The 26,944-nt window shown below is 50.4% G+C and overlaps 1 protein-coding gene across 1 annotated transcript in view; it reads left to right on the top strand.

Moving 5' to 3' along the window:
• The first annotated feature begins 2,434 nt into the window (after positions 1-2,434).
• The window catches only part of CUX2 (cut like homeobox 2), a 65,454-nt gene continuing 40,944 nt past the window's right edge, over positions 2,435-26,944 (top strand). The window contains exon 1 of the mRNA XM_086623427.1: positions 2,435-2,584. Coding sequence (XP_086479553.1) covers positions 2,522-2,584 — 63 coding nt within the window. The 5' untranslated portion in view covers positions 2,435-2,521. The remainder of the gene's footprint in view (positions 2,585-26,944) is intronic.

Raw genomic sequence — 26,944 nt, forward strand, 5'->3', positions numbered from 1 at the left:
CCCTTGCTGGACCCTGTCTCTGAGTGTCCAACAGCAGATGCCTGGAGCATCTTGGTCATGAACAGACTGAGCCATGCCCACCACTGGCACAGAGAGGACACCTTAGCATCAAACAGCAGAAACCAACTCTTAACCCAGCAGAGACCATCCATGCCTCATGGGTTTATTGACCCATCCTATAACCAAACCTCCCCTCGTGCATGGCCCTGAAAGGGGGATTGAAATGAATTCCCATGAGGGAATCCCCCCCTTACACAGCCTGTTGTCTCACCTCTGGCTAATTACAGCCTTGTTGAGCCAAAAGTGAAGCACCTGCCTGGCTCCAACAGCAAACCCAAATCTCATTACAAATTGCAGTGATTTGGGCTCTCCAATTTTTGTGTTGTGGGGTTAAGAGAGGATCTATTTATAGTGCTTGAGTTCCCAGAGCAAGCTGGGATGGGCTCAAGCAGGGGCACTGTAGAGGCACCCAATGGTTGGGATCTTAGAGCCTTCATAGAGTTTGGAATTGATGCCAATGAGGTCAAGATTTCAGCTCAGCATTTGCAATTGCACCTGGGGTTGATGGGTTTCAGGTGGATGCTTTTGTTGTGGCACTATGAGGAGGATCTGCTGTAGGACTCCCCTTCTCCAGCCAGCTCTGGAGGTGGAGGACAGGACTGGGAAGAGGCTGGAGCAGGGCTTGTGGGAGCATCCAGGCTCTCTCTGACGCAAACTGCCTTGGCTCTTGCAAATCTTTTCTTTGCACTTTGATTTTCTGTTCACTTGTTCTTCTGCCTGAGGCATTTTGCAATTGTGGGATTGCGAGCAGCTCAGAGTTTTTCTGAGTGGAAGAGATGAGAAGGATGAGATCATGTCCTAGCTGTCTGTGCTCTGGTGTGGTGCCAAGGTCATTTTGAGTGTCTGCCTTACCCTTTTGGACAGTTTTCCTGGCGCAGGTGAACTTCAAACAGCAAGAAGCGAAGGAGCAGACCTGCCCCTGTGACGGTTGGAAGCGCTTGTGGAGCAGGCTGCAGTTTGAAGGGTATTCTTTTTCTTTGGTGTCTTCTGAACTCAAATTGTTGCTTTTTAGTGGAATCTCAAGAGTCCTGCAAAATGCAGGTAACAGCAGCAGGACAGTACTTGGGCTGCCAGGTGGGACCAAGCCCTGGGATGCCTGAGGAGCTGCTGCCTCCCCAGCCCTGTGCAGAAGGAGGCTCCAGTGCCACAAGATCCGCTGCGGCGAGAGGAGCCAAGAGCTTTGGTGCTGGGATGGCAAAGGACTATGAGTGACAGGTGCAGGAGCAATTGTCCCAGGTTTGCTGCTGTCCGTGCAATGCAAGTAGTGGAGGCTGCCAGGACTGGGAACGGCAATGGCTGACCATCTCTCTCCAGCCTCTTTGAGAATGAGGTCTCTGCAGCGGCAAACAGTGACAGGTAAGATGGGGGAACACCAGCGTGTGGGTGAAGGATGAGGTGCTCCCTGTTGCCTTTGTCCTCTCTGCAGTTTCAGAGGCACAGCAGTGCCCATGGATTGTGAGCCCAGGGTGACACTTCAGTACCACATCTCTCTCCGTGGGGTGGGGGGCCTGGCTTGCCGCATGCTGGGTCCCAGCTGGGAGGTTATTGCTTTCCCCTGGGGATGCTCAAAGCCCTTGGGATGTTGGTCATCCTTGGACAGGATATGGGGCAATTTGGGGCAGAAACTATAAAGTTAGAGTGGTGAAACACTGGACCAGGTTGCCCAGAGAACCTGGGGATGCCCCATCCCTGGAAGTGTTCAAGGCCAGGTTGGATGGGGCTTTGAGCAACCTGGTGTAGTGGAGGGTGTCCCTGCCCATGGCAGGGGGGTTGGAACTGGATGATCTTTAAAGTCCCTTCCAACTCAAACCATTCTGTGAGTTTGTTGTTTTTTTTTTTTCTGGTAGGAAAGCAAAGGGGATGTTTCTTGGACAGGTTTTGTTAGTGCCCAAGTGCTCTGTTCTGCTGAAGTTGGTTGAATTCTTCAAGGCACAACTGCATTAAGTCATTTAAAAGTAAAGTCCTAAACCAGTCTGAATTTGGGGGTTTTTCTGGCCGCGCTGCGCTGTGAGTGTGTTTGCTGCGGCAATTCCCACCAGGGTCAAAGGTGCTGGATGTGTCAGGTCAGGAGAAAAAAAAAAAAAGAAAAAAGGAAAAGTTTAACCGCTGTTTTCCGGATGGTGATTTTTGCACCTTCCCGCGGCGGCTGGATGGTCTTAAAACAGCGATTTCTTTTAAAAAATCAATTGCACTGAGCCTCCGCGCCCCGTCCCCTGCGGAGGCCTTCGAGGGGCTGCTCCGCGGGGGGGTCCCGCGACCCGCGTGGGGGCGATGCCCGCGGGTGGACCCGGGGGTGGGGGTGGACCCGGGGGTGGGGGGGGCCGCCCCCTCCCCTCCCCTCGGAGCGCGGGCGGGGCGAGGCGGCGGCGGGGCCGCCCCCGGCGGTGGAGGCGGGCGGGCGGTCTCCTCCGCTCCCGTCCGCGCCGCTCCGCGCCCCTCCGCGCCGCCGGTCTCCCCCAAGATGGCCGCCGACGTGGGATCGATGTTTCGATACCGGACGCGGTTTGATGTCCGCCGGCTCCAGGTTGGTGGCGGCCGCGGGGCTGGCGGGGGGGGGGGGGATCCAGGCGGCCGCCCCCATCCCTCCCTCTCCCCCCCCCTCCCCGCGCTCCCCTCCCTCCCTCCCTCCCTCCCTCCTCCCGCCCTTCCCCATCGATAGGTATCAGAAATTGATCCCCGCCGCCGCCGCTCTTTGTTCGGCGCCGCCCGGGAGCATGGAGCAGCGCTAGCGGCGATGGAGCCGCGCCGCCCCGGCCCCCGCCCCGCCGCCCCCGAGGTGACAGCGGGGCCGGGGGGCGGCCGCCGCTCCGCCCCGGCGGGAGGGGAGGGAGGGAAGTTGCGCGGGATGAAGTTGCGGGGAGCGCGGCCCCCCGCGCCGCTCCGCCAAGTTTCTTGCGGTCCCCGCCCGCGGAGCGGAGCCGCAGGTGCCCGCGGGCTGCAAAGTGTCCCCGGTGTGTCCCGTGTCCTCCCCCCCCCCGCCGCCCCGGTAGCGGGGCCGGCTCTGTAACTGCATCCCCTGCTCGTCTCTGGAGCCGGCGCTGGGAGGGCAGAGACTCTTTATGGAGATGATGGATGCGCGGTAGCCCGGGGGATGGCGGAGCGGGGCTGCCCGGAGCCCCGCCGCGCTCCCATTGTTATTCAGGGCCGGGGGTTTGCGGCGCCGGTGCTGGGACTCGGTGAGCCCTGACTGTCAGAGAAGGCGATCGGCGGCAGCCGGTTGCCAGCCGGTCCGGGGAGCCGGCTCGGGAAAGGGCTGGGTGCCGGCGTTTGGGACTTGTGATGGATGCGGCGGGAGAGAGATCCTTTGTGGCTCTGGGCAGGTCACGGATGCCATATCCCGCCGTAGTGCCCTCGGTCCGTGAAATTAACGGTAAGTCCTTTGTTAACGGGTGCGAGGGAAGGTTTGTCAGGGGATGCTGACAGTTTGTGACCTTAAAAAGGCACCTGTGTGGCGGGGAGGCGGATAATTAACACAATAGCTCTCCCAACATAATGGGATGAAACCCAACCTGGATCTACTACAAAAGCCGAAACGCTCATTTACATGGATATTAAATGGGTTTATCCTGGTAGGATATTACGGAGTTTAAAATGCAGCATGCTTCGTAGGGGAGTAAACAAATGGAAATGCGATTTATGGGGCTTCGGTACTGTATCAACAGTTCCAGCATTTAATACATTTTGGCTTTTAAGCAGATTACGTGCTACATCTGTGATACGCGACCCTAAAAGTAATGCAGGTACCAGGGCCGGTCGGCTTGCCATGACTGCTCAGTTATGGCATTGTGGTCGGAAAGGGATTACGGGTCTAAGCGCTTTGGATACAAAAGCATTCCTCGCTACGTCGCGCTAATGACTTTTCCTGGGTGCACACGGACCTTTATTTAAACACAAATATCGGCAGCTACTTTTCCATGGGTTTGTCGGAGGGGGACTTTGCCAGAGGGAGAGGTGGGCTGGGAGGTGAGCTGCTCTCCTTCCCCGCCGTTCTGCTTGACCGGGTGGCCGTGGCTGGGTATGGGAGCTGGAGAGGGAGCAGTGGGGATTGACTTCTGTCCAGGCAGCAGTTTTGCTGCCTCAACGGGATCACGGTGGGAAAGGTGACCTTGTGCCAGCTTGGCCTAATGCCCTCTATTTAAAAAAAAACCTACAAAAACAAAACCAACCAAAACAAAAAAAAAAGGAAAGGAAACAATCAATTTATTATTCTTCCAAGAGCTTTTTCCTTTTCCTTTTTTTTTTTTTTTTTCCATCGCTTTTAATGCATGTGTCTGAGCAGCTCTGCTGGCCTGGGGCTGGCCGGGAATGGCAGAGTTTGAGCAACCCTGATGAATGGTGGGCATATGTAAAACATGTAGATAATGTGCTACTCGGCAGCACTTTGATTGAAACGGCGTTGAGCCTTTTTACAGCAAATAGTCTCGGAAATGAGAAGAGATAAAATTCTATCAAAGATAATACCAGACATATTTCACTGGGTTATGAGATTGTTTTATTGTGTACATTACTAATGCAGTATTTTTTTACAGCTTTCTTGTGTATAATAGTCATAGCGGGATTCATACCTTTATGGGGTTTTTGTGTTTTAATTTGCTCTCGGTTTATTATGTTCCGGTTAGCGTTGTATGGATTACACGCTCCGGATGCCGTTTTAATCTAACCCGTTCTGTGTTAAAACGGCAAAAAATGGGAAGAGTTGTGAGCTGCTGATTTGGGATAATAAATATAACCGCGAGCGAGGGGAGAGAGACCGATTATAGCCATCTTTTAGAAACGTCTTCACATCTCATTATGCAGATGAGCTCTGGCTATACGGCTCCAGCGTTCGGTTCGTCACATAAAAAGCTCTTCGTTTTATTTCCCGTAATGCAAATGCTTTCCGCGTGCCGGAGCAGAGTTGGGCAGAAACTTCGGCGGCGGCTCAGCCGGATGGCGGTGTGCCGGGAGCCTCGGAGCGCCGTGCTGTTGATGGAATGTTTTTGCTGTTCAGAGTTTAGGGGAGGGGGGGGGGGAAAAAAAAAACCAAACCCACAACCCAACAACTGCGGATGTGATTAAAATATTATAACCTTATGATATTCTGAAGTGCATAAATTTTACATATCAGCTACAGAGGGAGTTTAGACATCCATTAAATGATATGACAGCTTGACTTATCTAAATGTGCTATCATTTAACAATGTGTCAAAATTCTTCTTTCTATAGACGACAGCAGTAAATAAGCTATCAGTCCTCTTGGCTGAAGCTTAATTCCTGGAGCTTGGACTAATAAACTTAACTGCACTCTTGTCGAGCAGCCTGCGGGTGGGATAACCTCGGGGGGAGGCCAAGACTCTTGTGGGGGTTTCACCTCTGCAAATCCGCTGGGCTCCTGTTTGTTTTTTAGGGCTCTTATGGAAAGACTGGTGGGATCTTCCAGTTCCTTCCAGCACTCAACGCTTTCCTTCCCACCCCTGCTTGGCAGAGGTGGGAGGTGGGATGGAGGTGGCTGTGCCCGAGGGGAAGAGGGAGGAGCCCGAGGGGGCTCTGGGTGCTGCCATCTGGATTTTGTCTTTCCGAGGTGAAACCTCAGGGTTTGGGCAAGTGCAGTCCGTGCCTGGGACTGGCTGAGGAGCATTGTGGGGTTGTGAACGTGGTTTGTGCTTTCCAGTGGCTCCAGCTGCTCCCTGTGCGTCGGAGCATGGGCTGCCGAATTGTCCTGTTTAAACAATTAATATGGATTTAGGAGCAGTGGTGCTAACGAAGGCTGGTTCTCTGCAGATGTCTGTCTCATGGTCAGGTTAGCTGGTGTCTAGTAGGTGTATGTTCCTCTTGGGGCATTCCCAGTGACCAGGGCCTTACTAATAGTGCTCTTCATGTAGATTCTCTGCTGTCTCCTATTGTGGCTGTGCTCTGTAGCCTGTCTCCTGGCAGGGATGCTGGTGGCATTTTTTCTTCTCCCAGGAGCCCTGTTCCCTCAGAGATCTAGGGCTATGGCAGCTAGAAATGGTTGTCCTCTCTATGTGCCACTAAGCAGGTTCAGCTGAACTGACCTCCAAAGTGTAGCTGATGCTCCAGCATGGCCCATTAAAACCTTGGTGACTGGGGGACTTGCGTGTCTCTGTATGTCACCATCATTGACCACTTTGTGGTGTCCTCTTCTTCCACACCTCCAGCACATCTCCCTCCTTGGGACAGGTTGAGGTGCAGCACCTGTCCTATATCTCACTGTTTCCCCATAATCCTTCATTAGAAGTGAATTCTTGAGGAGAGAAGGCTTTGGGGACTCCTTTTAGCAGTCTTCCAGTATCTAAAAGGGACCTACAAGAAAACTGGAGAGGGATTTTTTGATAAGGGCATGTAGTGATAGGACAAGGGGCAATGGATCTAAACTGAAAGAGGGGAGATTCGATTAGACCTAAGGAAGAAATTCTTCCCTCTGAGGGTGGTGAGGCACTGACACAGGTTGCCCAGAGAAGCTGTGGCTGCCCCATCCCTGGAAGTGTTCAAGGCCAGGTTGGATGGGGCTTTGAGCAACCTGGTGTAGTGGAGGGTGTCCCTGCCCATGGCAGGAGGGTTGGAACTGGATGATCTTTGAGTTTCCTTCCAACCCAAACCGTTCCATGATTTCTAATATTTCCAATTTATTGAAGTGAAGGGGAGAGCAAGATGGGCTGTGTTCCTGGTCCTACCTGCTGCTGGGTCTGTGTTGTGCACCAGCAGAAAGTCGGACCATGAAGTTCCTGAGGTGAAATGTTATGTTTTTTCTTTTTCCTGTGGCTGAATAATTGAGATGCTGCCAGACAAGAAGAGAGCTGCAGAAAATGAGAGTTTATCTTTAGCTCTGCAGCTCTCACTTTAGAAACTGGTGACCCCAATTCCAGCCTGAAGAGTGACTTCTTCCCTAATTAATAAATCCATTAATTAATTGTGTGCATGCTGCAGCCCATTAGAGATGTACGCGCTGGCCTCCTGATCCAGTTTAGTGGATTGTCTCTGTGGCCTTGGGAAGGGGGGTGTGGGAAATGGGATTGTAACCAAGAGGCGAATAGGGGACAGGGATGGAAATATAATTTGATTTTTGTGGGACCGGAGGGAAGGGTGTCAGCTCTGCCACCTTCTGGAGGGTTATCCAGCTTGGAGATGGGCAGGGGGACAGTGAGCATGGGCTTACTGTGCCCACCGAAATGGGGGGGAGCACGGGGTGGGGTTCGTGGGGTGGAGGCAGCTGCCTGCTGCCCCCAACTCAGACCAGCCTGGGTGGTGGAGGAGCCTCTCACATCAGTGCCCTGCATGATGTGATGGGGGAGCCATTTCCTTGGGGTCTCCGGGCTGCGTCGTCATCTCCCGCTGCCTCGCAGGCGGCGAGTTTGGCAGGGCTCAGCCGGGCTTTTGTGCTGCAGGTGGAGCTGAATGTTAAAACGTTTGGTGATCCGAATTATTATTTATGACCAGATTAAGCAAACAGTACACTCCCAGCCTGCGAGTCCTTTAGGAGGTACTTGCTTAACTAGATAACCTCAGCGGAGCGTGCAGAACTCGCTATTCATCTCCCTCCATATGTTGGCACGGGAGCTGCTCCCTTCAGTTAATTTTTCTTGCTGTCTGTGGAGACTTCAAATAAAAATGCAGGCGTAATTGTTGTGCGTGCCAGTCCCACAGCTACTGTTTTCTCTGCTGAACGGAAAGTTAGCTGTTGGCAAAAGAAGAGCCATCTTTAAATGCAGAAGGCTTTGCTTGCCTATGGATTTGGAGGCTGGAGGGACCCGTCTGCTCTGCTGTTTTCCCCTCCTATTTTTGCTGGTTGGGGAAAAGCAGAGATTTGGGGTTCCCAGGGGCGACTGCGTGTCCCGTGGGACGACGGCGATGCTGCTCCCCTCCTCCCTTGGGTGCCAACGTAATTACGGTGCTGTACATCCCTGGCTGTGGGAATTCCCACCTCTGGAATTTCAGGGAATTATCCCAGGAGCTGCTGACACAACATGGCAAATTGAAAACGCGGGGCCGATGTTTGCAGGGAGGGAGGTGATGGTGAGCTGCAGCATCCTGCTCCTCGACAGCCTGCCTTGGAACGACATTACTTTGGGGTTCAGAAGTGATGGTGGGTGCTCCCCTCTTGCCAGCTTTTGAGATAGGAACCACACTGCAGCTTGCCCACTCTGTTAAGGACGTAGCAGATTCCTCCTTGGATTGGAAAAGGCGTATTAGAGGCATCTATTCCCCCTGCAAAAAAAAAAAACCAACAACAGGGTGAAGTTTCTCAGAACACTTTGTACCACCCTGCTCCTATTACCGAAAGATGTAATTCCCCAACTTGGGAGATAATAAGCAGGTATTGACTTCTGCTGGGGTCATTATCAAGATTTATTCAGTCAATATGGCTTCTCGGGTCAATAAATCTTGAGGTTGATAAAGGAGGAATATATACTTGCAGACTTTATTAAAAAGTTTTCCCCTTTCGTAACACTTTCTCGTGTGTGTTGCAGTAGCATCCATGACTGAGTTTTCTTTAATTACCTTTTTTTTTTTTATGGTGCTTGCTTTCCTGCAGCTTTTGGTGTGTCTTGCCAAGACAGCAAAACCAGGGAAAGAGGATTCGGCCCCGTGCTGGGTACGGCTTGCTCGAGATCGCTGCCTTGCAACGATCCCCCTCTCCTGGCTTGGCTTTGGTGGTGGGGTGGGGGCCTTGGGGGGAGTGGGGTCTGCGGGTGCCTCACCCTGTCATCTCGGGGCTTGGTGGGTCGGGAGAAGAGGGCTGAGCATGAGGCATTGGGTTTTTCTGCGGAAGGGTTAGAACTCAGGATTCCTGTTCCCAACCCGCTGTAAAATAACAGGATCGTGTCCCCTTCCCCAGCGCAGACTGAGACATCTGTGATTTGGGATGGAGCGAAAATGACCACGACGCTGGGTCAGATGCTGTCCCAGCACCCACTTGCTTCCTTAGGCAATGGGTTTGTGCCTCCATCCTGCTAATGGAGCGCAAGGGATGGAGTATTCTTGCAAACCAGTGTCTTAGGGCATATCGCCCCAAAAAGGGGCCTGGCAGCATTGTGGTGGTTGCGCCCATGCTCTGGGCGTGTGGCTGGGTGCTTGCCCCTCGTCTCCCGCAGCAAAGGGCCCTTGGAAGGGTTGCGTGTGCCATTTCGGTTGGCCGTGCACAGGATCTGAGAGGAGCATCTCTGCAAAGAGGTCCAGGCTGTATGGGCACAGCGAGGAACTGGCTCCTGGAGCCAGCGAGCCGCTAGCCGCAGGGGCTCGGCAGCAGAACCGAGCCAGAAGGCTCAGAGAGCCCGGAGAGCTGAAGTGCTCGTTATTTACCGCAGCGCTTGGTAACGAGCAGGGGGGCAGCGGCGGCCCCGGCCCGTGCTGGCAGATCCCAGTTTGGGGAAGAGGGCAAGCCCTGGACGAGGGGGCAACAACTGCTCAGCCTGGGCTTGCAGGCAGGAGCCCCGTTGGAAGGGCTGTGTGCGATGATGGGCTCCTTCAGCCTCATCCGTGTGTTTAATATGATTTATTTTGGCTGGGTCTGCCAAAGAGCTGCTTTGCCATATTCCCACAATTGGTGGTTTTTCTTTTTAAGTTGAGCTTCCCGATTTCACGCAGCTGAACACGCCGACACCTCCTTCCAAAATGGTTGTAGTACTTTTTTTTTTTTTAAATTTTTATTTTTTTAATATGGCCTTGCTGTGTAATTATTTTTTTGACTACTTTGGTGTAGCACTTAATGATTTCCCCAAAGCTGCAACAGGACCCCAGAGTATTGATTTAGCTGCAGTTTAAGCGACTCGCCGCTAACGCGTGGCCGTTTTAATATTAATTGCTTGGCGTGTGCGTGCTAGCTGGTTATTCTGCAACGCAGATTTCTATAAAAGTAAATAACCAATTTGAACCCCGTGTAAATATTCCTCTGGTGGGAGCTGCGCCGTGCGTCAGCCGCTCCGAGAACGCTGCCGTTGCCTTTGGTAACGCTTCTGCAGTTTTACACCGAAGTCAGGACCTCGGGCATCCTTTGTTTTCTTCCGTCGGGATAACATAATAAAGTATTACCTGGTGCTGGCAGCGGGGCTTGTAATGTGCGGTGTAAGCACAGCCGCTCCTCGGCGCCGGAGCCGGTGTGTTATTGCTTAGCCTGGCTGCAGAGGACATTTATTCTTTATTAATCACGCCGACGGGGAGAGCTGCCTTCGGCTGCGGCTCTCGCAGCGCTTGGCAAACATTGCTTCATCCCCGGGAGCTGGGTAATTATTACCCCTCTTATCCCCCTGGCTTCTCAGCCAAAGGGAGAGCCGGGGCACGGTTTGGGGGAGTGGTGTTGCTAGAAGCCCCCCGTAATGCCTGTATGCGATAGCTGGGATGGGATGAGGAGGAGGATGGTGCCCTCCAGGAGGAAGGCTCTTGGGGACGCTTGTGCTGTAACTCCCTGTGCCCCCTGGGATGGCAGCTCCCCACCCTTTGTGGTGGAGCAGGATATCACACTAGGGCCCATGAAGTTCTTTGGACCCTGAATTCAGCACCCAAGTTGCTGGTGGATGCTCCTCCGTGGGGTCCCTTCCCCCGTGAGCGTTTGCTCGTGCCACATACACTGTGCCGGAGCGGGATGCCCTGGCTGTGCCGCTCTGGTTCCCTTCCTCCGGCACCGGTGATGGGCTGCACTCTGCTGATCCCAGCCACCCCCAAACTCCCCTAGACCCCAGCCCTGGCAGAGGTGAGGGCTGGCCAGTGCAGTGGGTGCCCAGGGCCAGTGGGACCCAGCCCGGGGCACAGCTCTGGCACGTGTCCTGGCAACCAGGATGGTGGCGGCCAGCCAGGACCAGCAGCTTCGCTTGCTCCGTTCTCTGCTCGGCACACGCCGCAGAGGTAGCAGCGTCTCCTGCCACTGCACTTTTCTTTCAAATAAAAGCAGCTAATTAACATTATTCTTTAATTATTGCCTTTATCAACAAGGGGTCTGGTTTATACCAGCAGGATAGTCGCTTTCCCTTCCACTACCCAAGCGAATGCTTCAATTCCTGTTGCTTTTGAAATGAATTTGATGTCATCTGCCCATTGTCACTTAATGGGGACACTTGGGTAATGATTGCGCGCTCCAGCCCTGTTAGCAGCACTGCGAGCGTGTAATTTAGCCCCTTAGGCAACGGTACTTTTGAAATCTCTGGATAGTTTTGAACTCTCTGTTCTTAATTAAATATGCAATTTTTCACGGTAACCAGGTTAATTCTTTTGTGTTGTGTTGTAATACTGTTAGGAATTTTCATAGTTCTTATTAAACATTATTCAGGCATTGTGAATTCCATAATTAAAAAAAATGAAAAGAACAAAGCTTGATTCACTTCTTTCTTTTCCCTGGTTAATTTATCAAATGAATTTTGCAAATTTTTCTTTTTCTCCCCAGACGGTGTGCCAAGTGTTTTAAAGGGGAAGGATTTAATTGCTCTGTAGGGATTGGTTGGTTATGAAGGATTTGGCTGTTTGATTAGTAAACCCTATTGGGAATGGTTTAATGCTCCATGATCTTAAAAATTGTCTGATTGTTAGGCTCTCCAAGGATGTTTTCTCTTTTCCTTATGTACGGCAACAGCTTCGCACAAGTGTGATTATTAGACAGTGAGGAGGGAGCGGAGGGGTAGATGGCCGGTGCTGGGTGAGCCTCCCTGCCCCGGCAGTGCCGAGGGGGCCGCCGCAGCCTTCGGCACAGTGACGATGATGATGATGGAGAGACAAACCAATGGTTGTTTGTGCCCATCCCTGCAGACTGTGGGGATGGATCGCTGGCTGTGCCAGGATGGGGCTGCTCTGGGTTGGATCCTGTGCTCAGTTTCTCTTCCAAGACTTGTTCCCCAATAGCTACCTTGTAATATAATGAAATTATACAGGATATCTGGTTTACCAAGAGGTAAAACCTTGCTGCGTTCTCCGTGTCTGAATCACTCCGGTATCCCACTGGGCACCATCCCCATCAGGATGCTAAAGTGCATGGGGAGGTCTCGCTGGGAGCATCCCTGGAGCCAGGCAGGCAGGACTGTGCACAAGGAGAGATGCGGGGCTGCAGTGTGCCAGGGTTCAATCCAGGCACCCCATAGTGGGGGTGCTGGTAGAGCCCCAATCCACGAGTTACATGGGCGATCAACCTGCTCTGACCACAGAGCCTGGGGATGCCGGAAGCCTTTAACCGCAAAAGCTTTAAAAAAGGGAAAAACAACACAAAAACACTCTGCTTGTGGTTTTTCTGCTGATGGGGAGGGCACCTTCTGCCCAGTCACTGCTGCTTTTTTTTATTTCTCCCACCTCTGCATAAGAGGGGGCTGTGCCTTGCCCTCGCACCCCTGGCCTCGACGCCTTCCACTGAGGTTTGGATCCAGAATTGATGGAGGTGACGTCTGCATGTTGACATTGGGGACAGGCTGTGACTCCAGCTGTTTGGTGTGCCAGGGAGAGTGCAGCCCTCCAAAATCCCCTTCCAGGGCGGCCGGAGAGTGTCCCTGCGGGTGCTGTTGCTGGCAACAGCTCTCTGGGTTGTTTTTAAAGCACTGTTGGACTTAAATAGGAAAAAAAACATTCAATAGCTAGTGCTTCTAGCTGTACCTTGCCAGTTGGGGTCCCCCTAAGGTTGTGGGGTGCAGGACAGTGATGGGTTTGTTATTAAATGACTGAAAAGCTCTGGGGTGGCACTGGCACCCAGCAGGCTTTTTGGGGTGGGGGTAGGAGGGGTTTCGCCTCCTGCCTGACACGTGGAGCATCCCTGGGGGTGCCACTTGCTAGGAGATGGCAGCCAAGCCAGGATCGATAGTGGCTGGTCTGAGGGGGCTCCCCAGGGGTTATTTGGGCTTTAAGGAGAGGTCAGAGAGTCATTAAACTTATAAATATATTATGATTTAAGGAGAAGAGCTGTCCTTGTCTTCAAGCTTGGTTTATGTGGCGCCAATTTTTCCCCATTCTGGTTCAAATCTCTTATGTCGGGAGGATCAGCCAGTGGCTGATCAACCAGGCTGTTGCTGCCTGCGGCCGGGGCAGCACCTGGGCAGCTTGGGATTGAAAATAAAACATGCAGCAGCATTAGGCAGCGAGTCTTTGCCCCAAAAAGCACCAAAACCTGCACTTAAAACTTCACTCCCCCTGAGACTTGCAGAAAGATGTTGATTTGAGGTCTGAGGAGCCAGGTGATGCTGCTGTGGCTCAACCGGTGCCAATCTCATTCCAGGTGCCAGCAGCGGTGCAGAGTTGGAGCCTGCCACGAGGCTGGGGCTTCTCTGCGTCCTGGATGCTTTTGGGTCAACGGGGGTTTTTTGGGGAGGTGTGAGTCAGCAGCACGGGAGTGCCTGGGCTTGGCACTGGAGCCCTGGCAGAACCAAGCCTGGTCCACACCAGCCAAGTGTCCCCTGGGCACGGTGTGACTGTGGAGAAGCTTTGCCAGCCCATAAAGCCGGATCCAAGAGGCAACGTGCGGGGTATTACCCAGTGGCCACATCAACCCATTGCGATGTCTCCGTTGTCATGTGGAGCAGCACGGGCAAGGAATGCAGAGGGGCTTAAAAATATTGATTAAAATAAAAAAAAAAAATCCAAATTTCTCTCTCTCTATTCCTCCATGGCTGATCCAGCAATGCTGGGCTGTGGTTAAAGCAGGGATGCAAACCGTTTGCTCTATGAATTCTGCTCAATGGCGGCTCCCTACAGTGCTGTGCTGAATCCAGAAAGTCATTTAAAAACCAAAAAAACCCACAAAAAAGGACTAGACATTTGCAAGGCGAAGCCGAGCAGACGCCGGTAATGTATTCCCAGGCATGACACAGAGTGGCAGCGTGTTGTGAACTGCGTCCCCAGGGACCCCCGGGTCTGTGATATTGGCTTTAACCCCCACCGGCTCTGGTCGGGGCGTAAATTCATCAGGCTTACGGGTATTGCTCTTGGACTACTGAATAATTTACAGTTGCAGAGTCCAGCCAGGTTCAGGTCATCGGGGTTCATGGGTTAATAACAGGTTTGGTTTTTGTTGTCAGCAGCTGCCTTGATAACATATGAAAGAATCCTATTCTGTTGATTAGATTTTGAAATGGATCAATTTTTAATCAGCAGAACATCTGACTCACTCAATAAGAGTAGCGTGGTGGAGACAGGACGAGGGTCTCGTTATTTACAGGATTGTTTGTTTTTACTAATACGCAAATCCTCGCCGGGGCTGGAGCCTGCCCCCCGCCTTCCCTCGCCCCGGCTCCCCCAAAATAAATCGTCGGGATTATCCGCAGCCTCGTGCCAGGTATTTGATTCATCTACTGATTCGGTAGGAAATCCATGATGGTGTTTAAGAGCTCCGAGGGCACGCAGAAGCTTTGATTCAGCTATCTGTTGTTATCAATGCAAAAACATTTACTTACCAATGACCAAATCTTGGCTATAAAAGCACCTTGGGGGTGCTTGGCTCACCCCTTCCCGAGCATCCCTGCGGGGAGTTCCCCTCCCTGAGGGCCACCAAGAAGCACCTTCGAGATGCGCGTGTGGGTGCTAGGAGAGCCAGGGACAAAGCCCCATGGGATGCAGAGAGGTCCTGGCCAAAATCCTGGGTGTGAGCAAAGTTTCAGAAGGAGTAACTTTGGTTTCATTGTTCATACTAAAAGAGCTGAATTCCTGTTAAAAGCTAAATACTGAGTGGGAGACTTGGACAGATGCTTTTGCTTTTTTTTTTTTTCTTCATTACTTTGGGGCACAAAAAGCATCCCAAACTTGACATACTGCATTACATCTTGATAACGACCTGTGTTTCTTTTTGTAAAGACATGCATAAACCACTTTTTTTTTCTTTTTCCCCTAAATGGAATCTGCTGGGTCAAAATTTTGCCTTGAAGCAAGTGTTAACAACTGCTCTAACAGGACTATCTGAAAACAAGACTCTATTTCTTAATAACAGAAAAGGTAAAAGTCCCAGAGACAGAACTTTGGGAAGAGTGTCAGTAGAGCACGGATGACTCTGCAGTTGCTGGCTGGGGACGGTCTGTCTCTGGCAGGTTTTGATATAGATAAGGAGAACTTGGTTGTGATGGTAATTTGCATGGTTTTGCCCTGGGTGCTTTGGGATTTTACTTTTCAAACTTGTGCCTTCTGGCAGTCTCCTTAACCTAAATAAATATTTTCCCTCTTGCCACGGATCAATTAAGATCATGGCTGCGTGGGGGCTTGCTCCTGGCAGTTTTGGTTTTTTTTTCTCCATTTTTTCCTTGAAAGAGTTGCCTCTCATTTAAAATTGGGTGTGTTTATGAATTTATATATGTAGATTTTTTGTTGATTTGATGAGGTAATGATTTGAGTGTGCTGCAGCCTCTGGCTGGCAGTGGGGATGCCGGCGGTGGGGATGAGCTCCGGGACCCTGCTTGGTGCCGTAGTCTATTCCAAGGGCTCGTTTCTATAACCTGGAAATAACGGTGCAGGTAATAGGTGTTTGCAAACAGCCACAGCAATAACTTACAGACTCGCGGGCCCGGGCGATGTATCGGTATCTGCTGAAAACATTAGCAGCATCAGAAGGTTAAATATGCATATTATGTCATCCCTGGCGGTTTTATTTTCGGGAGAGCAATGGGTGTCACAAGTTCACGGCTTCAAAATTAGTTTATTTAGTGATGGAAAATGTGCTTTTCTGTTGAGCATCTGCTGGTTATTTTCTGAGATGGGTTGAAAGAAAAACGCTTTTGCAAAGAGTAGAGGGGCAGCTGACCTGGCTTTTATTTAATAATAGGTGCTTAGAAAGCATTGATGGAGATGATCAGTCTTTAGGGTCCATTGTTGGGCAATGGGGAGCTGCCCAGTTCTTGTGCTTGAGAAAGGCAGCGGCTCCCCTGGTAACTTGTTAACTCTCAGAATTGCCCTTGTGTTTAGCAACTGAGTAAATGAGTCGCTGATGGGTCCCTGGGTTTTGGTGTCATTGCCCTGGACAGGATTGACCCAAAACTGTGCCAGGGCCGATTCTGCTGCCCCCGTGGGTGCAGTGCGGTGGGAGCTGGGTCCGGCACACAGTGGGAACAAACTGCACTGGTGGGGTTGGAGATGGTGTTGTGCTGCTTCGTTTGTGATTTAAGGGCACGGGAGGGGGTTGCTCCTTTGCAGCTCAGGGGTCGTTTTGGGTCTGTGAATTTGTACTTGCAACAGTCCCAAGGCTGGCAGGTACAACCCTGCGTGTTGCTCGAAAGCTGTGCTGATTTGATCTGGGTCTTGATTTGATCTAGGTCTTGATTTGATCTGCATCTGATGGATCTTTGATCCAGATTTGATCTAGAGCATAGTCCTGACCTTTTTTCTCCTTGAGTTTTTTAAGCCGTTTAGCTAGCTATGAAGCTCCAACAATTTTAGGCACCACAGGGTATTTGGGTTGGTTAGGTCTTGCTATGGGGGACATGTGGGTTGCCTTTTGGCAGCAGTCCTCTTCTCCTTACCCATCCCTTGCTCTTATTGGAGAACCCCGCTTCCTACCAGGATGCATAACCTGAGCCTGGAAGGGTTTGTGTTTCCATCTTTTTTTTTAGGCTAATAATTAAACAATAACAGCGCCCAGCATCTCTTTATTTAAAGAGCAGATGGAGCATCCTGAATATTAGCATGGTCCCGGCTCCGGCAGCGCCAGCGAGTCCTGGAGCTCACGGTTTGGATGTGCCCCCCAAGGACCACGTTATTGGGCAGGCAGCAGGCAGCAGCCCCGTGGGATGTCGCTCCCGGCTCTGCCGCTCAAAATTACAAGGGCATCATTAGGTCGAGGTGAGCTGAGATGCTTTTCCTGCCCTCCCTTCCCATCCCATGGCTGAATCCCAGCGTGCTGCTTTGGAAAGCACTTTTGGGCCTCGATGGGTCGTAAGTCCTTCCCGCCGTCTGAGTTGGCAAAATCCGGCACGCCGTGGCTGCCACGGGCTCGGCCGGGCGCCGGGCACCTCTGCCTCCATCCTGCCTTTGTGAGCAGCTCGTGAGCGATCCGAGGAGCTGCAGCTTTTACAGTTATAACCGGCGTGGGGTTTTTTTGGTGACAAATACTTTATAATGGATAATCCCAGTCTGCTACTTTAAAAAGCTATAAAAGAAAATAGCACAAGCACTGGCTGCTGAGCTTGCCCGAAGCTGGTTGCTCCCTCCTTCCAGTCACGGATGCGGAGCCGCAGCGATGCATTTGGAGCTGCAGATGCTGCTGCAGAGGGTCCAGATCAATCGCCAGCAAAATCCCTGTCTTTCCCCATTTTGCTTCTAACCGGCATTGCCATCTAGCACCTGTGATGTTTGCCTCCCGCACTGATTTCTCATTGAAATGCTCTATTTTTGTTTTTTTCTTAAGCAGCTACAATTGATAATTTAGCTCTGGATAAAGCAACCTTAGAGCTTTTTATTTCTCAGAGGCCAAACATTGACGTTGTGTGAAATGGGAGCTTTGAGGAGGCTTTGTATGGAACTTAGCTTCCTGAAAAATTTATTTACTGCGACTGTGATCTGCAGGAGCGAATTGATGTTTATCTATAGTAGTTCTTGCCAGAAAAAAATAAATAAATGCATAACTGCACTTTCTTGGGAAGCCTTGAAAGGCCTTTTAAATAAGTGTCTAATAGTAGGCTCTCAATAGCAAAGAGCCAGCTTGATAGACAGTGTACAGTATATTATTAACCATAAGCAGGCTTAATCTTTTTCTCATGTTTTAGAGAATGCTTTATAACCTTGTGGCCAAAGAATTCATGATCGCCAGGTAGTTGAAGCTGAGCAAAATTATACTGGCTGTTACTGCTGGGAGATCGATACTGCCGGGAAGCGCGCGAGGCCGTGAGCTCCTGCTCGCAGCCCGTGTCCTGGCGTCGACTGCTCCCAGGCAGTCCTGGCCGCGGAGCTCGGATTGAGGCGACGTGTGATCCCTGGAGAAGGACACTTGATGGGGGTTATTTATTTATTCTCTTTTGCAATTGCCACGCAGGAGCTGGGGGTCCCTGCATTGTGCTGGAGTTGTGTGTGTATCCCAGCGTGGCGATGCAGTTGCGTCAGAGGGCAGGATTTGGCCCTGGTGGGATGGAACTGGCTCACCTGCATCTCTCTTCTGTTGGATGTGGCAAAAAAAAAAAAAAGCCAAAGTTTTCTGGTTTGCCCCGAGATGAGGATGCTGAAGTCCCCAGTGAGCCTCCGACCGCCGTCTTCACTTGCAGTCGAGGGCGATCTCAGCCACACGCTTTAGTGCCCGCGTTTGCAGTTGTGTTTTTCTGCTTTTCCTGCCTGCTCCGTATTGGATCCTGGGAGCTCTGGCCAGGAGTCAGGGAATCGATAGATGGTTAAGGTGATAAGTGGCTTTGCTAAAAACCAATTTTGCAAGAGGAGTTTGCAAAGAGGTTAGCGGAGAGGATCTGCATCCCTGCCCCAAATGGCTCGCTCTGGCCAGGAGCTCGACTCTGACCTGAATTAACCCAGGAAGCATCCTCGGTGCAGGTTGCAGCTGCTCTTCTCCTACGTCTGTAAATCCATGTGGATCCTGTGGGAGGGTGAGCCCAAGGAATAAGTCTTTTTCCTCCAGAGAGATCGTTTGAGGAAAAATCAGAGAGGTGAATGAGCCTGAAGGCAATATAAAATTAAATAAGCAAAATTTGCTCAGCTGATAACTTCTAGCCAGTCTCAGAGCCGGTGGCTCTGCTGGCATTACGGTGCCAGTATTTACATAGGGATGAAGTGTTCCCGTACAGCTCCTCCAGCGCGGCCAGGTCTAAGCAGGTTTTTCTCTAATCTCCACCACGGCTGGCTGCTGCTTCCAACTCTATTTTCCTTTGAATAAACATATTTGTTGCACTCACCATTGAAAAGATCCCATGGCCCGTTAGCGGTGTGATCCTTGCTTTCAGCAGTGCCGGGGGGACAGTGCCATGCTGGGACACCGTGCTGCCTCCTGGCATCAAGCACAAGTTCCCCCTGGTCTCCCGTTTATCGAGTGGGATTTCCCTTGGCCATTGACCCCAGAAGGAGCATTGCGGGATGCTCATACGTTGCTGTTGGGCTTTGCTTTCATGCCATTATTCATTACTATGTTGCTTCATTAATGCACCCACCGTTGGAATGCAGTGTCTGAAACCACCTTATTTCATTTTTTTAATCATAGTGGGGAGGCTGTTTCTGGATGCTGATTGATGGAAATATCTTATCTCCTCTAGTCAAAGTGTCTCCGCTTTGCGCGGTAATGAAATAGTTTGACACTTTGACACGAGTGTCAAACACTTTTCCGACGAAGCAAACAGTGAAGACTTTGATCTAGGTGCAAACTGGCTTCATTACAACAAACAGACCCCCCTTTCATCCGGAAAAGAAGATAGGGGGTTTCAATTGGTGCTAACTAGCAACTGCTCTTAATGATTATAAAAATAAAAATAGGAAAAAATATAATAATAGAATAGTTAAGCTATTATGTCATGTTATAAACTAGCCCCAGTGCTGCGGAGTGAAATAAGGTAGGCGTAACACCAGCAGTATGAACAATAAACATGAGAGAATCCTCCTAAAATAAAACAACAGAAATCTTCTGTTTTGGGAGATGTTCAGATTTGGTTTTCCCAATATTTCAAGCGAGAACATCTTCAGAAATGCCTTTTCTGGAGAAAATGCATCTTGTTTTTCACAAAAGTGGCATTACCCATGAAAAAGAACGACTTCTACTATTCGCTTTCTTTTTAATCTCTCCCCCTGATTTTCTCCTGGCCAAGCCTGGAGATATTTTAAGTCCTGGTGGGAGGATTGGACGGAGGAATCCCAAACACACCCCCAAGCTGACAAAATTCTGCTCAATCATGAGCTTTTTCCTTTTCAATAGACAATTTTGAGTAGAAACGGGTAAAATTCCTCCCTGGTGTAACTGTGTTGGCGTTAGGCTGAACCATGCCTGGATTTGGCCTGAGTATGTCCAATTAAAGGCAGCAGCAGCACCGTTTTCCTATTTTGAGTGTGGAGTTTGTGCACAAATGCCCTATGAGCAGCTGAAGAGAATTTATGTGACGTATGGAAATGATTCGGTGACAGCAAATCCTGAGGTTGACGTGGAGGTTTTCTCTTCCCTCTCCGCCGTACGGACACGAGTGGCATCAGCCCCAATGCTGCGTTCTGTCTTCTCGCTTAGAGAATTTTGCTTTTGACTCTTTTCTTAGAAATCTTTCCCCTTTTGAACATCTTGGACTAGGTCATCGTTGTAGGTCCCTTCCAACTGAACCAGGTCACATCCTGCTGCGGTGCCCCAGGTGCTGGGTTTGTCTCCTGTCCTGCTCTGCCCTTGACCATTGCCCCCCAAGATCTCTCTGCCCAGAACCATGGATCACGCACGAGCAGAAATGCTTAATTTCGTGCCTCTTTAATTAGTGCAGCAATGCCTACTCCTTGCCCTCGTCCCTGCCCTCTCCGTGCTGGGGGCTGGAGTGCAGCGAAATCCTCCCCGGGAGATGCTGTATTTGGAAATGACAGGGGATTTGGGGCTTAATTTTAGCCAGAACACGTGGCTCGTTTTCAGATGCTTCTCAAGTGAAGTCGCGGTGGCTTTGTTATAGTTGAGGGAAGAAAAAAAAAATCCCAAAAAAACTAGAGAGGCGACGCGGTTTAGATGGTATCTCCGCACAGACGGAGTTATGGAATTTAATACAAGGAAGCTTTTGCGAGTTGCCTGGTCTGCATCGGAGCACAGAGAGCCTGCGTTGGAGATTAAAACTCACATTTCATTTTTATACACTGTGCTTAATCCAATAATGATTCCGTGTTACAAACGGCAATAATATCTTTCAGCATAGTTAATCAGAAGAGACTTAATGCTGTCACTATTTATTAACCTTTGTTGAAAAGCAAGAAGTTTTCTTACTAATCTGTGATTGTTGCTCTTGTCAGGCTCTATCAAGTGCAAACCAGATTTGGCATTCGTTACAGCGGGGAGGATGCTGCCGCGTTCCCTGCTGTCTGCTGCATCCGACCCCCATGTAGGGACGTGGTGTCCTACAGTGCAGGGGGGTGGTTTGGGTGCCTGGGCCGGTGGGGGCCAGGCTGGCTGGTCCCTGTATCTCACCCCTACATCTGCAGCTCCCAGATGAGTTACAGCCTCATCTGCTCCTCCAGCTGCACAGTGCTGGGGTAAAAAGGCAGCTTTACTTGTCTCGGGGTTATTTTTTGGCTGCCTGAACCGTGTTCCTGCATCCAGGTCCCCTCCTTGGGGGCTGTTTGAAGCAGCAAGCTCCCACGTGGGGAGGTGTTTTCCTGGCTGTGACGCTGGGGCAGCAGCGTCGGTCCCCAATGGTTTGCAAGAGGTGAAGTGACTTCCAGTGGCTTCCCCAAAAACTTGAGGGATCCCCCCATCCCGCTGCCTGCATCCGTGCCCAGGGGGGGAAGAGGGTGTCTCTGGGTGGACCAAGGGGTTAAGGGGGTTTTGCAAGGATGCGGTGGCAGGAGCTGAGCCGAGGCACGTGGAGCTGGCTTGTCCTTCACATCTGGAAAGGCATCCCTTGCATCCGAGCATCACCTCAGTCCCTGGCAGAGGCAGGCAGGAGGCTGCAGGCAGCGCTGCCCTTGAAATCACGGCCCTGTGTTGGCGTTCCCAGGACAGCGGCTCGCGTGGCTCTACAGTGCTTTTAGCCAAAATGTGGGGTTTGGGGAGGGGAGCTGTGCGGAGGGTGTGTGTTTTTTGAAGCTCCGTGGTGATAAAAGGTCAGTGCATGAAGGAATTTCAGCCTTCGATATTCTCCCGTTTGTCTTCTGTTGCAGAGAGGCCAGTGCTGGAATTGGCTTGTAGGAGCACCTGGAATTAATGAGCCAGCTTGGTGCCGTGCAGAAATCGATGCTTCCTGCATTAATTGCGCAGTGTTCGAGCTTCGGCTTTTTATTCTGAGTTATGCAGTTACAGGGAGAGATGTCTCTCTTCGGCACAGCCTTTCCTGGGGGAAAGGGTCCTTCTCCCTGCACTCATCCTCCCTCGGTGCAGGTGGCATGTCCCGCATCGCTGCCAGCCATGGGACAGGGATGCTCAGCGTGGCCGGAGTGGGAAAACCAAAAACTAGAACAAAAATAAACCTCAAGTCTCAACTACCTGCCTCTGTAATCGGCCAAAGGAAGAGACCGCTGGTGATGGCCAGGCTGGGTGTACATCTCAAGGTGGAAAAGCCACTGGCACCCAGCCCTGGTTTGCAATGGGAGATGTATGTGCAGGTGCAGGAGAGGTCTCTACAGAAGGCTGGTGTCTCCTTGCGAGTGGGTTTGCAGCAGCTTTTGCATTTATTTGCACATTATTTGTGATTTCTGTAACCAGGCATCCGTGTGGATGGAGAGCAAAGTCCCCCAGACCCTGGGGGCTTCAGGAGCTGTTTTGGGAGAGCAGGCGTTGCTGTTATTTTTAGCATCGAGCACCATTCTGATCTCAGCTTGGGCACTCGAACAGGTGCAGTTATTTTACGTACAGCCACGAAGAATCCCACTTGCTAATATCGTTAAAGCCTAAACATGGTATTTATATTTTTAGCAAATTGTTCTTTATGGTATTGATTTACATGTAATGTAGTCCTTGCATGAATAACTACCATAAATCTGGAAGCATTTATCATCCGAAATAGCTGTGAACTCAGTCAAATCCTTTATTTGTTAGACACGATTAAGGAGCTTAAACTGGAAGGTAAAAAGTAAAATGTAAACTGTGTTTTTTGTGACCAGCTCAGAGTTTCTGCCAGCCAGCTCATTGATCTGTGATAAGGGTTAAGATAATTTGGCAAAATGAAAAAATCAGGAATAAATTACAATAAATGGGATCTTTGGTCTGGCTTGTCAATGTTGGGGATGGTGCCTGCCTCCACCTTCCCTGCCTTGCTGGAGGAATTAACTTTTGAACTGGATGCCTCCAATCTTTTTCTCCTGACTTTCATCCTTTGTGCTGATGGGCAGCGGGGACAGGCACTTATTTGTTATCCTATTGATACTGAGCCCAGGAAAGCTTGGCTTTGTGGAGCCAGGGCTTAAAAAAATAGTGTACATCTTATTTGGTATTTGTGAAACAGAGATCGTATTAAAAAAAAAAACCAAAACCCAGCTCCCAAGCCCTCGCTGGTGCTGTGTGCCAGACGTGGAAGGCTGGAGTTTGGAGGACTGGAGCGTTTCTTGTTCTAAATTTAGCCATTTAAAAGAAGATTATAGACTATCCACTTGGGACTTTTTAAAAGGCTTTCACAATAACTCTTGAAAGCCTGGTGCCTTTAATCCTGAACTTTAATTTAAAATAAAGAAACCTTTTCAACTTGCCTCTTTCCCCTCCTCCATCCCACTGTTCCAGGCTGAGGTTCTTTCCAACTTGCTTACGGAGCAAAGATGTGCTAAGCTCTTTTAATTTCTTATGAAGATACTTATTTTTTAATAGAAAGAAAAATCAAGTCAACACTCGAGAGTATACACAGCAGTTTACCGCAATAGGAGGAATTAATCAGTCTATAAAGTTCAAAATATACAAAGAGGGAAGCAAAAAAAAAAAACCCGACTGATCAAACACGAGGCTCTTCTCTGAGATGGGAAGATAAAAGCCTTTTCCTCCGCGAGCTTCTCCGCTATTGGCAGCCAGTGGGGTCAAGATTTTTTTTGTTGTTGTTGTTATGGAAAGCTTGAGATAATTAATGTTGTTGAAAGAGGACCGTTGGGTTGGCGTCTCGCAGGCTAGCCCCCGAGTCTGGCATCTCGTGAAGCAGCAGCGAGTCGGGGGGGGCGAAAGTTCCCCACCGAGGGAACTGCCAATTTAGTGGAGCAATAAATAATATCGAGAGATAAAAAAAAGCGTTTTAAAAAGGGATGCGGTGCTGCTGTGGCTGGTTGAGCCTCTGTTCCCCAGCTCAGCATTGTCTGGGAGCTTGGAACAGGCTTCCTGGAGAGGTGGCCGATGTCCCGAGCCTGGCAGTGTTCAAGAGGCATTTGGACAATGCCCTTAATAATTTGCTTTAACTTTAGGCCAGCCCAGAAGTGGTCAGGCAGTTGGACTAGATGGTCATGGTAGGTCCCTTCCAACGGATATGTTCTAATTCTATTCTATTCTGAACTCTATTCTGGATAAACTCTATTCTATTCTAACTCTATTCTGGCATCTGCCTGGTGTTACTCCTCCAGATGCTGTTGCAGGGCCAAATATCTGCAGACTCCTCCTGGATACTGGGAATTATCAGACGGGGCTGTGTGGACCCACTTGCTGCATGCTTGATCTCTCTTGTCTCCTAAAGCTCATTTGGATGTGTCCTATTACGGCGTTCGTGTTAGATCTGCCTGCACTAATAATCAATAGACGTATGGTCACCCAGGCTGTTTATGTATCTCTTCTATCAAATCCCTGACAACACGAGATCAAGATGCGAGCAGGCAGGCTCCTACATCGAACCGCTATTTAAAAAGCGGGATGAATTAATTACCACCATTAATGACTGGGGAGAGACTTGAGGAAAGCTTCAGCTGATGGTTTGGAGCCTCGAGCGTGAGACAAACCGAGTAGGTGGCATCTTCTGGTGCTTCCCTGCTGATGTTTCAGGCTGGGATTCTGTGGTCCCCATCCACATCCTTTTAGCTGATGGTTGTGGGACCGACCAAAATTTGTAGGGTGTGATGAGTCCCTGCGGATCTGGTAGGGAATGGACCTGGGGAAAAGATATATCTAAATGGGCCTTGTTCCTAGCATCTTTTCCTCATCTCACTGCTTGCTCAAAATTGTGTTTATTTTTTTTTTTTTTAGTTACTGGGGGATCTTTCTGGCCTTTCCCAGCCCCCATCGAAGGAGCCGAGACGGCACAGCTGATCGTCCCATCCGCCGCCGCCTTTTTTTCTCTTCCAGTTATTTATTATGCAGCATAACTAGAATTGCTCTCAGACAGGACTTGTCAGCTATAAAAGACACTGGCAAATTTTATTAGTTGACAGAAGGGTTTTCTTTTTTTTTTCCCCCTTCTGAAAATATTAAAAAGTCATTGTAGTTTAGAAACCTAATTTTAATTTAGTTAGGTTTTAATTTAATTTCGTTTTTAAATTCATTTTCCAGCAGAACTCAATTTTTCAAGTGTAATTTGATGCCGTCAGTGGCTATAATGTTTAATGTCCTACCTATAAATTGCGGGGATGGCTTCGAGATGATTTACAGGATTCAGGGGGATAAAGCTGTCTCCTGGCCCCGCACGTGGGAGAGGCTGGAGAGAAAACGGTTTTATGGTGGCAGCCGCAGTGGCCGGTGCTGTTACCTACGGAAAGATGGGAAAAGTCTTGATTTTCCTCCCAGCTCAGTGCTGGGTGGGGATGGATGGGAGAGGGATGGGGTCTGTGCTCAGTGGGGATGCTCTGCGGATGTTCCTGGGTATTTATGCTCTGCCTGTCTCTGTACAAGGATGAGGGGGACCCCAACAGAGGCAAGGGGGGTTTGGGACAGTGGTGTTACCCCACAAACCCATCTGCTTTTCCGAAAAGCGAGCCGAACCCTTTCTGGACGTGGGATATAGGTGACAGCTGGTCCCCTCAGGGGTTAAAAATTGGGGCAGACCCTTAGAAAACGAAACATCAACATAATTGCGTAAAATACCCTCCCGCTTTCATCCATCTAAGTGTTGCATCTAATTACTGGATTAGAGAAGTCTTCGGACCATGTATCGAACATTATAAATGGGGATAAGATGATTCTGGTAATGGCTTAATAAAACAGGGGAGGTAGTTGAGGCTGTCTGTGTACCTCTTTGGGTCGGGGCCAGATTGATTTGGCAGAGGAGGAGAAACCCCTCGGCGCTTTGGAGAGCGTGGCCATGGGGAGGGTTTGATTATTTTATTCTTTTTTTCCTCTTAGTTTTGGCTTCTGAATAGCAGCGGTTGGCTCCTTTCGTTATCTGGGGGATGCGCCGGCCCCTGGCAGTTCTTGCCTGGTAGAATTTGTCTGAGTTTTTTGGAAAAGAAGCAGCTAAGCTGTGCATTCACGGGTGGGAAGGGAAAATCCAGGGGCATGTCCCAGTGTGGAGTTTGGGGAGCCCGGCAGCAGGCTGTGCCTGCCCGGGTGTCACCTGGGGGCAGGTGGTTTTGGCTGCGGGTCGGTGCGGTCGTATCTCATCTCATAACCAACTTTGGTGCGGTTGGGGTTTTACCCTCCTGGGACCTGAGACGTGGTCGCTTCCAAACTGGGTGCTCAGGGAGCAGATGTGATCCTGGCTCATGCTGCAGATGCTGCTCGTGGCTTCAGACCCGCCACGGGCTGTGGAAACTCATGGAAGTTGCAGTCTCCTCATAGAGATGGTCAGTAGGAAGCAGAGGAGAGGGGGCTGCGTTGGCTGTTCAGACCCCAAATCCATCAGCTTGTGCCAAGCATGCGTTTCTCTAAACATAAGAGTCCTTGCCCTAAAAATGGGTGCTCCCAGGTCATTGCTGGGTAACAGCTGTGCTGGGCAAAGGCCTCCATCCTGGAGGATGCAGATGGAGGGAAAAAGCTCATCCACACGGAGAGGTGCAGCCTTGGACCGGTGAGATCCTGGGACCTCCATCTTTGGAGGTCTTCAGAGCTGACTGGGACGTGGCCCCAAGCAATGGGCTGGGCTGGAGACCTCCAAGTGTCTCCCCTGACCGGCGCTTGTGCAGAACGGGATGTGCTGCCGGCTCCCACCTGTCAGAGCAGCACCGACCCATCACACGTCCGACCATGGTGAGCTCCATGGTGTTCATCCCCACTGGCCAACATGCCATCGCGCAAGGAGCCCCGACCCCCTGTGCCTGGCTTCCTGCAGGGCTGAGGCTTGTCCATGATGTCCATCCCCCTCAGTAACATGAGATTCCTTTGGTGAATTTTAACCAATTACTGAAGATGTAAGTATTTTAAGAGATACCCTGAAAATTTTCATGAAAATGGGCAAGAGAAAACCACCTTAAACGATTGTCGTCTACGGAGAGAGGGGATACAAGCACCGTCACC

This window comes from Tauraco erythrolophus, chromosome 19 (assembly GCF_009769465.1).
Source record: "Tauraco erythrolophus isolate bTauEry1 chromosome 19, bTauEry1.pri, whole genome shotgun sequence".
Classification (NCBI taxonomy): domain Eukaryota; kingdom Metazoa; phylum Chordata; class Aves; order Musophagiformes; family Musophagidae; genus Tauraco; species Tauraco erythrolophus.